At 34.8% G+C, this 18,852-nt stretch overlaps 2 protein-coding genes across 2 annotated transcripts in view; one reads left to right on the forward strand and one right to left on the reverse strand.

Moving 5' to 3' along the window:
* The window catches only part of LOC140447412 (pyrokinin-1 receptor-like), a 649,679-nt gene that overhangs the window by 554,662 nt on the left and 76,165 nt on the right, over positions 1–18,852 (forward strand). The gene's annotated exons all lie outside the window — the stretch shown is intronic.
* LOC140447411 (inter alpha-trypsin inhibitor, heavy chain 4-like) overlaps positions 1–18,852 on the reverse strand; it is a 57,436-nt gene that overhangs the window by 26,208 nt on the left and 12,376 nt on the right. The window contains exons 4-7 of the mRNA XM_072540049.1: positions 17,693–17,953; positions 12,744–13,025; positions 6,321–6,557; positions 3,634–3,937 (exon numbers count right to left, since the gene is read on the reverse strand). Coding sequence (XP_072396150.1) covers positions 3,634–3,937; positions 6,321–6,557; positions 12,744–13,025; positions 17,693–17,953 — 1,084 coding nt within the window. The remainder of the gene's footprint in view (positions 1–3,633; positions 3,938–6,320; positions 6,558–12,743; positions 13,026–17,692; positions 17,954–18,852) is intronic.

An 18,852-nucleotide genomic window follows, 5' to 3' on the forward strand; every position in this document is an offset into this window, starting at 1 on the left:
TATTAAAAAGTAGAGGCGATAGAATACATCCTTGCCTCACTCCACGTCGTATTTCCATTGATTTCGTCGTTTTGTATCCAATTCGTATGTTTGCACATTGATGCCAATACAAATTTTTGATAATACGGAGGTCTCGGTCATCAATTCTCACCTGTTGCAAGACACCTATAAGTTTGTCATGGTTTACTCGGTCAAAGGCCTTTTCGAAGTCGATAAAACACATATATACCGATTGTTCGATATCCCTACATCTTTGAACCACGATGCAAACTGAAGAGTGCTTCTCTGGTTCCAAGGTTGTTTCTGAAACCAAATTGTGTTTCACTTAGTTGTACTTATATTTTGTTGTAAATTCCCGAGTGCAGTATTCTTAGGAAACTTTTCAAAATTTCATGATCGCTACACTGTTTGACATTTATTTTTTTCGGTATCCCAATATAATAATATAATAAATAATATTTTAGTCCCAATATTTCGTCAGTCATCCATTGTTGTTTGCGCTTATTAATCGTCTTATACTTTTTAGTTGTTGCATAATGGTTTTGGCATAATTCCAGTGGTCTTCGACATTATGTGTTTCTTCCGATTTTTCGAACTTCTTTTTTATCTCGTGTGTAAGTGTGTAATGTTATGACTATTATTTTAAATACAGTCAGTGTTTATTCGGTTAGTCAGTTTTTGGCGTTTTACTTTTTTAAGTTTGAGATTTATGTCACTGATTAATAAGTTATGATCTGAGGGGACATCGGCTCCAGGTAGTGTTGTAGTTATTTTTGATTGAATTTCGGTAATTGTTGTATAATCGATCTGATTTCTTATGACCTTCTGTTTAGTATTTGCGGGTGACTTCGAAGTATATAAACCACGCTTGGGTAGTTTTAAGAATGTATTTTTCACACTAGATTGTTCTCTACGCAGAATTCTACAAAAACTGTCTCTCCTGTCATTACGTTGTCCAAGTCCAAAAATCCCTAAAATGTTTTCTTGTCTACCTTTTCCCACTTTGGCATTGAAGACGACTTTTAATTTTAAAATCTTACCACACCTTTGATACAGTATGACCTTGATTGAGCCAAGTTTCATCTAAATAGTACACTTTTCACCCTTCACGACTATACTCTCGGATTTTTTGTAACTAATGTCTCCATTACAAGATAATTTTACCTTTTTTTTTAATAACACTATTCCTGCTTCTTTTTATATAGTTGATGTTGATTTGCGCTTATGTTTGCAATATCACACGTCGTGATATTTTGGGTATTGAATCATCTGAATTTATTTCAACTTAAACTTTCTTTTAGGTTGGGATTTCGTTTCGAAAAACGAAAGCGTGGAAATTTTTTTTAGATTATGTATACAGTGATCGCCGACACTCAAATCACTACATAGAATAACTACCTTGTTAATCAACATACTTTTATTCCTTTCACGGAGTTAACAATACACGTTGTATATAATAGCTTTTTCTTAAAAAAAATCGAAAAATGTGGACATTGTTTACTTTGACTGCTCTCGCCTTCCATATTGCTCACAACACTAAAATATGTATTTACCGCTTCGATATTCTAATGAAATAAGACAGGTTTCAAAACTTGAGCTCACACCGAAAGATGTAATAAAATTTTACTACTTCCTAAAAAAAACTACTGTGTAAAAAATTCAAAATATTTACAATGTGTTAATGTAAGTCGTATCCTCTTTACTTCGATAGCAAAACAACTGAATCCCCGAGTAGCCGGCTTTCATCGACGATGGAGGTTTTAGGGAGGTTTAACTCTCCGTCGGTTGCATGTGTATCAAAATGATTCAAGCTCGCTAATTTTCAACGCTATTATTGTAAGGAGAACCCACCTTCACAGTACCTTCCTAGACCGATTTATTCTACCGCTCAGTTGTATTTGTAACGTCCTAGTGATTGAGTGTGTTTACATACAAGCGTATTGTATCATATTGATACATTGCGACATAACGTGTAAGTGTTGTTTTACTTTTTTCGTAGTTCAAGCTATTTTCGGCCTACTTATTATAGATGAGTGGTATTTTATATTTTTATTTTTAGTATAATGGCCACAAAGCGGATTTACAACCTAAATAATCCGCATGATGTAGAATATCTTCGAAAATTTATGTAAGAAGAGGACGAAAATGAAGATGACCCTAACCAAGTGAAAGATTTCGAGGATGAACCGGACACAGATGCGGAAGATCAGCCAACGGATGAAAGAGTTGGTGACTTTGATACTGAAGAGAGTGGGAGAGAGGAATAACTAGATTTACACGAAAATTTATTTTACTTTGGAAAACATAAAAAACTCGATGGATGAAAACACCGCGCGCGAAGAAGCGACGCACTGAGCCACATAACCTGGTTACACGTCTTCCAGGAGTAATACGGGAAGCATACGAGTAGCTAAGTTACATACAGAATGTTGGAGTCAGATATTTTCTAATAAAATGCTACAAACAATAGTCAAGTTTACAAACCAGTACATTCATCTTGAAGTAAGGGATCGCTTTGACCGACAAGGTGATGCAACTGACACGAACATGATAGAACTCAAGACCTTCATAGGTCTTTTATCTCTAGCAGGAACTTTGCACGCCAACAAAATGAAGTTAAAAGATCTCTGTGGTACAGATGGACACGGCGTGGAAATATTTCGATTGGTTATCAGTCTCAGAAGGTTTAAGTTTCTTATGAGATGCCTGCGTTTCGATGACCGCATCACAAGACCTGAAAGGAAAGCTGTTGACTGCATTGCGCAGATTCGTGAACTTCTTGACGATTTTGTTTATAATTGTAAACATATCTATTCACTAGGACAGTGTGTGACTGGAGGCTTTTAGGGGACGTTGCAGGTTCAAACAATATATCCCTTTAAAGCCATCCAAATACGGAGTAAACATTTATGCTATGTGTGATGCAGTTACTTTTTATAGTTAAAGCCTGGAAATATAAGCTGGAAAGCAACCCCAGGGACCCTATGAATAACGTAATAAACCATCTGATGACGTTAAAAGATTGGCACAACCTATTTATGGAACGGGGCGCAATATAACGGCAGATGATTGGTTTACAGATGTGCAACTTGTTACCGAATTAAAAAATAATAGACTGTCGTATGTTGGCATAATAAAAAAAATAAAAGTAAACTGCCAGTAGATCTACTAAATGTAAAACGGCGACCACTACAGTCAACTATGTTTGGTTTTGGAGAACAGTTCGCCATTGTTTCCTACGTACCAAAAAAGAATCGAAATGTTCTTGTTATATCTTCTCAGCATTACGATGATTCCATAGATCAGACGTCAGGACAAGCTACGAAACCAGATCACATATCATGAGAGGGGAGGAGGGAGGAGTTGTATGTGTGATAAGAGTTTGAAAGCAGATGAACAGATAGTCTGTTTTTGGTCGCGAAAAGATTAACGTCTAAAAAAAGAAATTTAATGCCGGTAAATTTAAACGGTCTTTACTTCATTGTAAAATTTATTATTTTTATTTTGTTTAAATAATTTTAAAATGTGTATAACAGATATGTGCATCTTCTCTTGAGCAGCAGAAAAAACCGTTTGGTAAAAAATTTACATAAATTATTACAAACTGTTACCCACCGATGTTGAATTACGTACCTTCATCAATTGGATATTTCCCAGCAACCACCAGTTCTGATCCTTTAAAATAAACAGGGAACTTCTTTTTGGATACTTCCGTCACATCATCAGTATATTCAAATTCAATGTCTGATAAAAGTGGAGATGAGATATCCTTGTAGAAATTTTGGAGTTGAATAGTAGCATCAGGTCCTTCGTAAATGTGCCTGGAAAATCCTAAGTTTTTCAGAGATAATTTTCTTAAGAAATTTTTATCCGCACCGTCTCCAAAAGACAAAGAGAAAATAGGTATATAATCCTTATCCTCGTTAATTTTTGTTACCTGAAATGGTTTAGAATATTTCATGTACATCACGGTGTTGTGGTAGTAAAATAAAATAAATTGGTAATAAGGCGTAAATGAATTCTCGAATATGAGAAACTTGAGGCCATCTACTTACTAGACAACCCAAAAAGGAAGAAAAATAATAATTTTTTAATATATATCAAGGCCCTCATCTAACCGAAAAGAGGAATCTCCACGCTAAGGAATGAGTCTTAATAGATGGCAGCGTGTAAACTACTCTAATCACCAGATAAAGCACCCTGCCGAGTAAGTGCGTCGGCTCTACAGACAATTCTTGAGTTCCAAAATCAAAAATATTTAAATACTTATATTCGTCCGTCTAACGATCTGATCTCCTGTCAAGAATCGATCCCACCGTATACCGACAATCTGTCACATTGTCTGGAGTCTTTTGAATCTCGAAATTCCGAGAAATATTGTTGTCACTTTAATTATAAATGATACAGCCTTAACCACAGAATCATAAATAATCAGAATGCCCACTCTGCTTGTCAAGATAGCTTCCGTCTGCGTTCGCGCAGACGGAACGTAGAGTTGACCTTCTGTTATCCTTTTCTTGCTAATTATTATAAGCTTTGTCTTCTTAATGTTTATATTGAGTCCATATTGTTGACTGTAATATGTGATTTTGTTCATAAGAACTTGTAGGTCTTCTAAGTTATCTGCAAATATTATGGTCTCATCTGCATATCTGATGTGGTTTAGCCGGTAACCATTTAGTAGAATACCTTTTTCAGTTTCGTGCAAAGCTTCAATAAATATTCTTTCAGAGTAGAGATTGAAGATTAGAGGAGACAAAATACTGCCTTGCCTCACTATACGAATGATTTTCACATAGTTAGTGTGTTTACCTTCAAATCTGAGATTTGCTGTCTGATTCCAGTAAATATTTCTAATTATTTTCAGATCTCGGTTGTTAATTCCTGCTTTTTTTAGTATTTGCATCATCTTGGCGTGATGTACTCGATCAACCGCTTTCTCGTAATCAACCAGACATGCGTATACGTCGCAGTTGACGTCTATGCATCTCTGGAAAAAGACTTGTGCTTGAACAAAGCCTCTCTAGTACCAATAGCATTTGTGAACCCGAACTGGTTGGGGGAAATTTGACTTTCACACAACTTGTAGATTCTCTTATGAATTATCTTTAAGAACAATTTTAGGAGATAATTCATGAGGTTTATAGTACGGTAATCTTCGCATTTTTTGACTCCTGGTTTTTTTGGAAGTGCAATAAGCTCAGATTTCAGCCATTCTGTTGGTATTTCTCCAGAGTTGTATATGTTGTTGAATATCTTTGCAATTATTGATCCATTGATTATTTTAATTTTAACTTATTCATATTTTAAATATTGCTGGCTTCTGTCATATTCAGACACAGACAATAAGTTACACTGACTGTTTTGTTCGAACTTACGTCCTAATATGTCAATTTTGTCATTTCAATCAGTTGCTATCATCAAGTCCACCGTAGACACTTTGTCTCAGGACCAGCAACTTCATGTGGAGTCATACGTTGCCATGTTATCAAATCCACTGGTAACTTTAACATCCTAATATATAAGACTAAATTATGTAAACCAAATTGTAATCTATAACTTTTAACGAGTTTTTACTCAGAAATTTAGTGGTTCAACACATGTACACCTAGTAAGTATTAAGCACATTTTGTATTAACCTTGGTCAAAATTTAAACTTCATGTTCTTTTTAATTAAAGTGGTTATATACTTTTTAGGACACTGATGATGGAATATGGATTCCGAAAACGTTTTGTCGTCATGACATACATACCAACATCACAGACCAGTATGCAAAGGTAGTGAAAATATGGCATATCTGTGATGTTGGTACTAGAGTTATGGAGACATCTGGGGCAAGTGTAACTCATTATAAAAATATTAGATTAGGTTCATATACTCGACACCGATAAAGTATAAATGTAGAAGTGATTCACTTAACATACAAAATGTCCAATTTATATCTCACAAACTGGGGCATGGTTTTAGACAAATATTTCTGCTTCATTATCAAATTTCAAGTGGGTAAGCTATGGTGGCTGTAAAATGTATCGTGAGTGGGTTAATAAATAATCGACATAAATAATTATTTTATGACAAGGGAATTCTTCAGAATATAAAATCTGAACGAAGAACAGCACAACGCAATGAAACGTTCAATAACACCGTAACATTTGAAAGTAATTGAAACTAAAACTCTTGACTTAGTGTAACTGTCTGTAGAAAAATGACGCATTCTTTTATTTCTTATTATTTTTGCGATAATTACCCTTTTTCTTAATACACTTTTTCTGTTACACATTGTCACACCGTTTTTATTTATTTTGAAATGATTACTTACAATATTTATAATTTCGTCCGTTTTGGAAATTCCCATGTTCGGTTCGCCGTCTGTCAAAAAGATAATTAGTGGCTGTCGTCTTGATGCCTTCTTTAGTTCTTGGTTTACTAAATATAAACCGGTTTCAATACTGGCTAACATTTTGGTAAGTCCAGTAGCAAAAAGCTTGCCTATTACTTCTTTTCCTTTGGCGATTGCTGCTCTGGTAGCAGACACTGCGTATGGCAAATTTAATTTCTAAAATTGAAGCATTATATAGTCAAAACTAATTAATTCAAGGTTGAAATAACTCTAAGAGATATAGTCCCAAATGATACCTACTATAGGCGCTATACCAAAAATTTAAGAAGCTGTCGAGAACATAGCACATAAAAAGTGCAACTGGGCTGGAAAGATAACGAGAATAAATAACGCTAATAAATGACGAGAATAAGTGGACCAAATCTGTCGTACGGCCGTAGCATCCTCCATGGTGTTTGGAGCTTCTTGATGCTCTACGGCCACCGCTCTGGAGGAGGATCGTAAGTTTCTTGATTCCATCCTCGTGGAGTTTGATGTGATTTAGGCTTCTGTGTTGCGAGAAGTTTACCGGGCCTCTGTGGTCGACAAGGAGACACCGGCAACCAGAATACTCTAACAGTTCGAAACTTTCTTACAATGACTTGTCTTACATGAATATAAATATGGGTTTAGTATTCTAGGCACGGTGTATACCTCGAGTTTCACAGAGTTGTCGGCACTTTACACCTCGCTGTGTGGCCATGTTTACACTCCTCGAGAGGTACAAGAACGTCGACACAGTGTTGACTCTTCGACTGCCCCTACTGCGTGTCACTACCTTTCGTAAACAATATTTGTGATCCTGTAAGAACGGTTACTATTTACGTAAGGTTTCTGGCGATGAAGTTCTATCGCAGCTTGGCCACTGGGTGGAAAAGCAATTCCAAGCCCGCTTGGGGCTTTTATTTGCTTTTGACTGTCAATGGCCCTAGGGAACGCTGTGTCATTTCCAGGCGATCAGAAATAGTTTTAAGACCACTGTCTATTTTAATGGTCGTGTCTATCTGGCAGGGAACGTTCTCAGTCAACACGCCGGTTCCTGTACCTCTTATGGTTCGAGTAATGTCATAGCCACGGCTTCGTATTTACTCAACTATTAAAAGAATTTCTTAGAAGTTGATGAAGTCTTCTTCTTTCGACGTCTTCGACGAAAAATCGTCACTTAATTAATAATAAAACTCAAAGTAGTACTGGAAGTGGCACCAAGCCAACAAAGTCTAGCGGGGCTAGTAGTGTAAGACGACTAGATCCCGATCGGAAGATGTGCTGCTCTTTTATACACTTTGTATTTGCGAATTCGCTGCAATCTTCCGCCGGGAGACTAATGACTAAGCAGTTAATAGCGAGCTTTGTGATTGGCCACCCAAAGTAACAATATGTGTCGTGATTGGTCACTTTGGCGACAAATCCATAATGAAGAGGCGAACTTAATGTTTGGCATTAGAGATAGAAAAACAGCAGATATAACGTGAATTACAATAAATTTAATCTACGCGGCACTATAATGAAAAACACAAGTAAACTGAGAGACATTAAGGGAAAAAATACAGGATGTAACAAAAAGGTAGGTCATCAATTAAATCACGTATTCTGGGGCCAAAAATAGTTTGATTTAACCTAACTTAGTACAAATGTGCACGTAAAAGAAGGTAGGTACAGCCCTTTGAATTTAGAAAATGAAAATCGATTTTTTCCAATATATCGAAAACTGTTAGAGATTTTATATTGAAAATCGACATGTGGCTTTCTTATGGCAGAAATATTGTTTAAAAAAATAACATTAAAATTTGTACACCCCATAAAAATTTTATGGGGGTATTGTTCCCTTACGCCCCCCTCATATTGTTTGTATACGTTCCAATTAAATTATTATTAGGGTACCATTAGTTAAACACAATGTTTTAAAACTTTTTTGCTTCTAAGTACTTTTTCAATAAGCCAGTTTTTAGAGAGGTGCGGCTTCTTTTTTAAGATTACGGCTTTTTTATATTTCAAAATTTTTGAGTACCTAACAAAATGTAAAATATAAATAATTTTTCCTATTAAGACCAGGTCTCTATAATATTACTTAACCATTTACAAATATGTGATGGATTTTACAAATATTCAAAATGACCTTCATTTTCTTGAATACACATTCGGCACCGTTTTGAAAAGGAAAATAGAATATTTTAAAAAATATAGGCTTCAGACGAAATTGATTTGCAGCTTCCATGATTATGTTCCTTAGTTGTTGTTTGTTCATAATTGGTACGGAATATACGTACCCTTTCATAAAACCAAAGAAGCAAAAGTCAATTGGGTTAAGATCTGCATCTCTGGGTGGCCAAGAAATAGGCGCATCATTCTCTTATTTCATTATGGTAATACGCTGGGACGCCATCCAGTAAAAACAACATATTTTTCCTGACTGCAAAGTTGACATCGTCTAGGTACTCTAGTAATACATTTTGTAGAAAGTGTAAATAATTTTTATTGTTTAAATTGTTTGGAAGAACTACTGTAGTGTTTTTCTTTGGCCCAGATGTGCATGTTATGATGGTTTGTAATGGCATTTCTGTTAAAGGCAGCTTCGTCTGTAAACAAAACATGATTAATTAAATTGACCTTTTGTGTGTTTTCCGTTAAAACCAATTGTAAAACCCCATTCTTTTAGGAGAACTCCATTCAAACGCAAGAGAATGCAGCGATTACCACACCATTAGCTAGGAACGCGTGAATATTTTCTGTATTTTCTTCTCTTGTCTCACTTAATATACTGATACAAAGATGCCTGGATATCAATTAAGATATATACGCATGTTTTATTGACTATAAAAAAGCATTCGATAAAGTACGACATAAACAATTAATGAATGTCCTGAAATCAAAGAAGGATTGACTTCAACAACCTCAGGATCATATCAAATTTATACTATAAACAGCGAGCAAAAGTACTTGTTCATGAAAAGCTGTCAGAAGAAATTGAAATTAGTGGATTGAGACAGAGATGCGTATTGTCACAATTATTTTTAATGCCTACTTCGAAGAGATCCTAAAAAAATCTCTTGAGGGTAAAACAGCTGGGATACAGGTAAATGGAGTTCCCATTACCAGCATTAGATATGCGGATGACACTGTGATCTTAGTCGAAAATATTAAAGATCTTCAGAGACTGGTGACCAGAATAGCGGAACATAAAAAGAGTACGGTCTAAAGATGAACGTCAAGAAGACGAAATTTATGAGAATATCGAAAACTCAATGAAATAACGAGAATCTAATAAACGGAACCAACGTCGAACAAGTGGACAAATATGCATATCTGGGAACAATGATTAACTCCACAAATGATTACATTCAGGAGATCAAAATCAGAATAGAAAAAGCTAGAGCAAATTTTAACAAAATGAGTGCTATGTACAAGGGATTTAAAATTGGAACTAAGAATTAGGTTGGCGAAATGCTAGGTTTTTTCGACTTTGTTTTATGGAATGGAATCTTGAACCTTGAATGCGACATCAAGAACCATTGGAGCTGTGGGTGAATAGAAGAATTCTGAAAATATCGTGGACAGAACACGTCACAAACAAAGAGGTTCTGAGAAAAATGAATAAAGAAATAGAAATTTTAAATACAATTAAAACAATAAAATTGGAATATCTCGGACATATTACACGTGGAGAAAAAGAAATACACCTTGCTCCAACTGATTATGCAGGTCAAGATCCAAGGAAAGAGAAGCATAAGAAGGCGTAGAATTTCATGGTTGCGCAACCTGACAGAGTGGTATGGATGTAGATCAAATGAACTTTTCAGAGTAGCCGTCTTAAAAGTCCGAATAGCTATGATAATTGCCGACCTCCGCAGCGGAAATGGCACTTGAAGAAGAAGATTCTTCTAGGATAATCTTCATCCAGTAATTCTTGAACGGGTGTGAAGTGATAAGGATGAAACTGCTGTTCCAGGAATATTCTCTGAATCATCATGTGAGAAACATCTAATTAAGCCGCTACTACTCTTGTACTGCTTCCAGGGATTTCTTCAATTGCTTCCAAAATTCATAGTTTGTATCTACTTTTGGTCGACAATCATTACCAAAGTTTAAACATTGTGTCACCACAATAATAATTTAATTGGAACGTATACAAACATTTGGGAGGTTTAACGAAACAAAACCCTTATAAAATTTTTGTGGGGTGTAAAAATTTTACTATAATTTTGTTTTTAAGATATTCCTGCCATAATAAAGCCACATATTCATTTTTAACATTTTTTTTTTTTACTAAACACACAGAAGTGTACTTACATTAAAATCTGGTCAGTAAGACCAATTATCAATTTGTTTCTAACTTAAATTACTAATGAAATCTTAAAATTAGGTGTCTACTCACTAGTATCTTTCCTATTATTTCTAATAACTAGCATTAAATTTAGCATGCATACTCGCACAACACTTTACTCTGCTTTTCACTCACTCATTATACCAGTTCAAAAGGCTTTGTTCTTTTGAGCCTTCTTTCTAAGTTCGTATTGTCGAGGAGCTGGATAGCCTCGACGTTTACATGATGATGGAGTCGTTGTTCATGGCTCCCTGCAAATTTCTTGATTATCTGATTGACGTCTTCCATCTTGAGGTCCCGGTGAAGGTCGTTGTTCCTAACGTACCAAGGCGCATCTACGATGTTCCTCAGTAATTTATTCTGGAATATCTGGATTACTTTGATGTTACTAGGCTTGGCACAGCCCCAGAGTTGGCAGCCATAGGTCCATACTGGTCTCAGTATTTGTTTATAGATAAGGAGTTTATTATTTATGGATAGAGAGGAATGTCTTCTCATTAACCAATACATTTTCTTGTAGCGGATGCCTAGTTCTTTTCTTTTCTTCTTCACGTGAGCTTTCCAGCGAAGTTTCGCATCAAGAGTGATCCCTAAGTACTTTGCTGATGTTGCAATAGGCACTTGGACATCATTTATTCTAATAGGAATATTATTAATTCTCTTATTGGTAAAATTTATATGGACTGATTTATTCTCATTCAGTTTAATTTTCCATTTTTTGGTCCATTCATGGATTTTATTTATTGAATTTTGTAGTTTTTCTGTAGCTTCTTCGACAGTGTCACTTACCGCTAAGACAGCAGTGTCATCTGCGAAGGTAGCTATGGTGTCGTCTTCTAGTTCAGGTATATCACACGTGTATATTAGATATAGGACTGGACCCAATACACTCCCTTGTGGAACACCTGCTTCAATATCCTTGAGATCAGTGTATGCATCTTCTTGTTTAACTCTAAAATGTCTGTTCGCTAGATATGATTGTAATATATTTGAATATTGTTTAGGCATGAATGATTTAAGTTTATGTCATTTTTAACATAAAATCTATAACAGTTTTCAATATATTGGAAAAAATCGATTTTTATTTTATAACTTCAATAATATTTTTTATGTACACATTTGTAATAAGGTAAGTTAGATTCAATTGAACTATTTTTGGTCCCAGAATACGTGATTTAATTTATGACCTAGCTTTTTCTTACACCCTGTATATTAATGATGACATGGAAAAAACTGAACGTATGATACAGGGAAAGATCAAAATGAAGACAAAATACATAGAAGTCGAGATCGCAGGAAGTTTTAAAAAAGTTTTAGAATTTACTTACCTGGATGTAAAATTAGATAAAACGGGATATGAAAAAGGGGATATAAAGACAAGAATAGCAAAAGACAACAAAAAGTATGAAGCATTGCGATCATTAATTAAATCCAAATATGTCTCAAGAAAAACAAAAATTGGAATCTACAAAACAGTTATCAGGCCTACAGCTATATATGCATCTGAAATTTAAATGCTTAAAAAATCAGAAATATACCTTTTATACAGATGGGAAAGAGCAAATAGAAAGAGCAATAAATGGAGGTGCAATAATAAATGGTCAATGGAGAATAAGGAATAATACAATAATAAAACTTAAAGAACTATATCACGAAAGTCAATGAAAAGCAAAAAAGGTAAACAAAGAAAAAGATAAAGACTGACAAAAGAAAAAACATTGGACAGATACCAGTGGAAGAAAGTGGTAAAGAAATGTATAGAAAAACTATAGAAAATGTTAAATTTATTTTGTATAAATAAATGTAAATAGGGTTTTAAAGCTTGTTGAGCTTTATAAATAAATAAATAACAACAAGTTTGAGAGCATTAGAGATAACTCAGGGAGATACATGTTTAGCAGCGACTGCTACAGAACATTATAGAATACAAGGAACTACAAATATTTAGAAATGAACCAGCTGGACACATACTTCAAAACATAACAAACTTTACATTAGGGCATTAATGTTAAACGTATCGTATAAATTTAGTAAACACTTACAGCAAGTTCACCAAAAGGGTCTCTTTCGTTAGTAATATCTACAACGAGTCTTGATTCTGTGTTCATATTCCACACAAGAATTTCGCTATTAAACTCTACTATATGAAAAGCGTCGGTCTTTTTGAGTTGATCCAAAATGTTGCCCATAGCTTCCTTTAGTTGCTTGATCTTTCTTCCGCTCATACTACTACTGGTATCCAAGATAAACACGACGTGTTTCGATAGAGGCTCAACATCTTCTGGAGCAAAGAAATGTACGAAGTATCCATCCTTGAGAAGGATCTGCAATTTAAATTAAATCATTCTCATCAGAAATGTTTCCAATTGAAATTAAGAATAACTTATTTAACCCTGCGTTGGTGTGATGATTAAAACTTACGTGTCTGATGTGGTGGGGTGTGACATACCCCATAGCAAAATACGTCTTGGAAAACTCAATACTTGAGTATCTGCATCAAAAGTATATACTTTTCGTTTGAAATAGTGCGTACTATTAAAAAAATTAAAAAAGTATTATCGGCTTAAACAATTTATTGCACAGTTCAAAACTAGCAGAAATAGCAACTTAAAATCATTACATTTTTCTGAAATGAATAAAAAAACTAAAGACTTCTGAACACAAAACACAACACAATTTTCTTTATTGACTTATAAACAAATAAACGTTATAAAGAATAATACATACATCAACAAAAGTTACAACATCATTTACTGACTTTCCTCGTTGACGCAAGTATTGCATTTCAAAACATGCGTGTTTTAAACAAACAAAATGTCTGCAATCCTAACACACGTAGCGACTTTTTCTGTCTCTTAATCTGGGACACACTATACATCTACCTTATACTTTCTGACGTTTAGGCAACGGTTCATTACAATCTGCAGTCTTATAGCCCAGTGTCTCACGCAGTTTTCTCGGCAACCAAGGATTCTGTTGTCTTTCTTCCATAGAATCTGCTATCAGTGACAAACTAAGATATTTCAAATATTTTCGACGCTTCAGTGTATAGTCATTATTGTTGATCTTATAGATTACTTGAGAGTTAATTCCACACATATTCAAGAGTACATAGAATACCGTCAACGGCCACCTTCTGCTGTTTCGGGAAACGTCGTATGTACCTGATAACTTATCAACGGATCAACCCCTCCTTTAGTAACATTGTAGCATTTAGTAACATTTCTGGCTTCCTACCGTTTTCCGTAGATGAGTCTATTCTGTCATTATGGTGTAGTGTTGATAACAATAGAACATTTTTGTTTTTCTTTGGGATATAGGATACTAAGGTTGTATTTTGTTGGAAACCAAAAAATGTAGAATATTGTTCTCGATTTTTTGTGTTGACCATTGTGGAAGGAATTTGCTTCTTATTCTTTCGGATAGTACCCACAGATGTTAATTGGCGTTCTTCAAGAAGTTGTTGCATTGTTGTTGGATAATTAGTGAACTAATTATCAAATGTGATATTTCGTTTGCTGCCAGGCACTGGTGAAATCAATCGTAAAACTACATATGTAGGCTTTGTACTCAGTTTGAAAGGACCATCCCATTGAGAACCACAATAAATTTACAAGTTTGTAGTATAATAACATCTTGAATCGACTAAAGCAAAGATTTTGATTCCATAACGTGCCGGTTTATTTGGAATGTATTGCCGAAAAGGGCACCTGCCACGAAATGCCTCCAATTTTTCATCAACAGTGAGATACATGCCAGGTGTATAGGCAGACTAAAAATTGTCAACTACTCTTTCGAAAACACCTTTAATTGGGGCTAATTTATTGATTTTGATTCTATCTACGCATGTAGCTCCATTCTCAAACCGCAAGCACCTTAGCAGAAATTGAAAGCGTTTTAGAGACATAGTTTTTTTTTTGAATATTGGCATTTCTGTGCCGTTATTTGCCCAGAAAACTTCAAGGTTTCGCCGGGACGATCGATTAATTCCTGCTAAAAAAAGTAATCCAAATACAGCCTTGATTTCTTGCTCAGAGGTCTCGTTTACTACGTATTGGTGATCATCGTTGTAACGTTCACTTCCTGAATTGATTTTCTCATTAGTATGTTTTACAATATCACCAATGACTATGTCATCCACGAAAAGCTTTCAACAATCAATTGCAGTTTTAGCTTCTTTAGCGTGTCGTTTCACGCCAGACAATTGAGAAATTATATTTTTGGCTCTAGTGCGATCCGATCGTAGTTCTACCTTTTTAGCCCATTTCGTCACTTTATCTCTGTCTCAATAATATCTAGCAAATGTACTCACATTATCTCCATTCTCTTGTTCACTTTCATCTTCGTCGCCATCTTCTTCTGTGTCTGTGTCATGAGAACTTTCACTAACATTGTCGAGCTGTACTTCGTCTTCGGAATCAGGAATAGAGTTATCTTCATCACTTTGTACCTCTTCCCAGAATCTTAGCAACCTTGCTTGCTCTTGTTTATAACTACACATATTCATAACAAATTTTGAGCACAATAACCAGAGTAAAAAACAAAAAAATCACGTGAAGTTCGGAAAAAATGTCCAGGCATCACCAATGATTAACTGACTGACGCCAGAGGTGTGGTGGGGTGTGACATACTCTTGCGGTATACTCTTGCGGCATACTCTTGCGGCATACTCTAACATCTATTTAAGTGGGTATTAAAGAAATTATGAAAATAACAATGCTACTCGATAGATTGATGTTAAAGTAACAGCTACTGAACAATAGAGGACGATTTTTGAGAGAAATTTCATTTTTTGCATGCGTGGGGTGTATCACACTCCACTACACCAACGCAGGGTTAAGATGCATCTGTAATTTGAAAGATAAAAATTAATCACATGTTGTGGGGATAAATCGAGTACTACTGCCAGCTAAAAAAAATGTAGCGATGTATTTCAAAAAAATTATGGTTATTTACTTCTAATAGAAGTGCCAAATACTATGTGGCGAAACAGACACATTGACACTGAGATGAGGTCAAGAATTTATAAAGTCTCTATAAGACCAATAATGACATATGCCTCAGAAACAAGATCTGACATAGCCACAACGCAAATGCTACTGGAAACGGAACGGCAAAGATAAGAGTACTGAGAAGATTTACAGGAAATAGGTTGAGAGATCGAATAAGAAGTGAAGACATTAGAAGAAAATGTAACGTACAGTGTATAAATGAATGGACACAAAATAGAAAAAAAGAATGGAATAACCACATAAGCAGAATGGATGAGACCTGTGTCGTCAAAATAGCAAGAGATAAGTCACCAATGGGCAGAAGAAGTATCGAACGACCGCGCAAAAGCGCAGAAGAAGAAGAAGTGCCAAAAATTTTAAATGGTAATCAGTGTTATTGTTCATTTAGATCCTGAGTTAATTAGTACCCTGAAGTATGCCCCAATAACATCGGCAGATCATTTTTTTAAAAAATCTGAAAAAAACATCTTATTGTAAGCTAGAACAGTAGTATTAATTCGTAAATAACCGTTATCAATGTTCTTGTTATTAATTTTACGAGTATGTACACCATATTTAAATGTAAATATTTATATAATAGTCCAATCGTCAGAGGTTTGACCCCTAAAGATCATACGAATAAGCTGAATTTTGCAGAGAATATCAATTTTGGGACCCTAACAAAATTTCAAGAAAGTTTACCACTTTTACCCCCGGGCTTCCCTGTAAAACCAACCTTACATAGTATGCAAATCTTTACGCTTTCTCTTCCCTTTCATTTAACATCTCGTACGTCAAAATCGGGTTAATAACAACGAAGATATGATGTAATGGTGATGAATAAACATTTTGAATTTTACAATAATAAAAAGAAATAAAAAGAACTTAATTATTATTTTTTTGTTTTTTTATTTATTCTGTAAACAATAACGTAATCTGCACATTTCCTCTATAAATATACGTTTCGTACTGTATTCTTTCTATTTCCTGTGATACCTCACATGTCGTTCTACAAACTTAATGCCTCTTTGACCGGTCACCATGTTTGATTTTTGTCATTGTATTCTTTACGTTATATCCTTTCCAGCAAAACATGAGTTGCTTTGACTTTCTAACTATACCCTGTAGATTACAAGAAGTGATAGACGGAAAGAAGAAGAAGAACGATGATACGTCGTAGTGTCTTCTTGATATGACGCTAGTCGTGAGCGTGATGCCAGAGTGAGAGTGGAGGGGGTAGCCCAAGCGGCCCATACTCTACTCAAAAAAACGTATTATTTAAAAAAAAAACGTAAACGAGGGGTAAAAACTCAAAAAAATAACGATTTAACAAAAACCTGTACGCCGTAGAAAAAAATGTTTCAAATAAAAAATGTAGCTCAGTAAATTGTGAACAGAAATGTTAATTAGTTCTTTTTGCGTAGAATGAACCGTTCTCTCAGAAGCAAAGCTTGAAGCGGCCGGCGAGTGATCGGAGTAAAATTCATGGAGTTATAGACATTTATGAGTGAGTAAGTTAAGTGAGTAAGGTGACTAAGGAAGGTGAGTGGGGGTGGATGGTTAGTTAGGTAAGTGAATGAGGTGAGTGAGTAAGGAAGGTGAGTGAGATGAGTGAGTGATTGAGGTGAGTGGCCTTAGTTTTTTTTTGAAAAATATTTTCCACTCCCCGAGTTGGGTTGGAGTTGGGGTGCTAACCACCTCCAGAGGAAAGCACATATTACTATAGAGCAGATATTGATCTTTGAGCTATTTTCTACCTACTGTCAAATAGTTAATCAATTTCATGCATATAAAAAAAATTCTGAGCAGAAAACCGCTTTATCCTGAGTCTAACTAACAATTGGAACTAACACAAAACCCATCGCTGTCTTTAGTTTTAGACGTTTTTTTGTGGCAGTGGCTAGTTTTTGTGGCTAATAATACATCAAATACTTACAAAGCATATACGACTAATGTTTTAACAAAAAATTACCACATACAAACAAAACTAAATAACTCACCTCTCCTTTATAGGGATCTCTCTCCACGTCGTACTGTACAACAAATTGTCCAGCTATACCTTTATTTTCTATCTGTCCCAGTTCTTTCGCAAACTCTCTCTGTTTGTCGACGTTGGGATTGAATTTAACAACAGCGCTATTGTTGACTATTTGGATAATTGCTGAGGGGTCAAGTTTTGGATCGTTTTTGCTAATTTCGTTTCCCGACCTCAGCGAAGGAGTTTTTACAAATTTTAAAGGACGGCTTTCATTCAAAACGACCTACAAATAACAGTTTAATGTAAATTTCTTAAAAGTCCCTGTATAACAAACTATTTTTTAATATTTTTTTAAAATATTGTAGAATTTTATTTTTACCCTGTATACAATAAAAATCGATAAAGTTCATGTCTTTTTGCGTTTTAAAATATTAAATGTAAATAAATTTCAAGAGTCTGTGTACCTATATTTGGCAGGTGCCGCTTCCAAGATTTAATTACTGCCCCGCTCTTCAATTCGTTTTTTCTTCGTTCCGGAAATAGAATTTTAAAATAATTGCGGAGTTCTGAATAAAGATATACCAACGATTGGTAACTATTTATACTAAGCAGAGAATAAAAATAAAGTTCGAGTGAACCTAAACCCCCTAGCTAGGATCGTTGTAAGAGGAATTTTAGATCGGATATTTTGGTTTAGGAGCAGAGAGAGAGGTTGGTTGTTCGCGGCATGTATACTTTGCCGGTACATGCTGGAAAAAATATTATCAAAAATGATAATATTATAAGTCTGATAAGTTATAAATATGAAGTAAAATAGTCTGAGTTAAAGTGATGTATAAGGAAGATAGCCAGAAGAAAGAATGAAATAATGAAAAAAGTTAAAGTTAATGCTGATCAGTTCATGTTTAATGATGGTGAAAGCACAATTCCCTATAAGGTTTTACCTTTTTTATAACCTGCCATAACAGATTCAAACATAATGCTGAATATTTTCTGGTAGTGAAAAAAATAAAGGTACCTGTCATTATTTTTTACTTTGTCCATATGGACTTAGTGCAGTACAGTGCTTCTTTTTTTTATAGGGTATGTTCCCAATTTTTAAAGCTGTATACAACTTCTCTTTTGGTATAAAGTTGTACATACCTAGCAAATTTTGTTTTCGAAATATTCAGAAAAAAACTA

Source organism: Diabrotica undecimpunctata, chromosome 8 (genome assembly GCF_040954645.1).
Source record: "Diabrotica undecimpunctata isolate CICGRU chromosome 8, icDiaUnde3, whole genome shotgun sequence".
Lineage (NCBI taxonomy): Eukaryota > Metazoa > Arthropoda > Insecta > Coleoptera > Chrysomelidae > Diabrotica > Diabrotica undecimpunctata.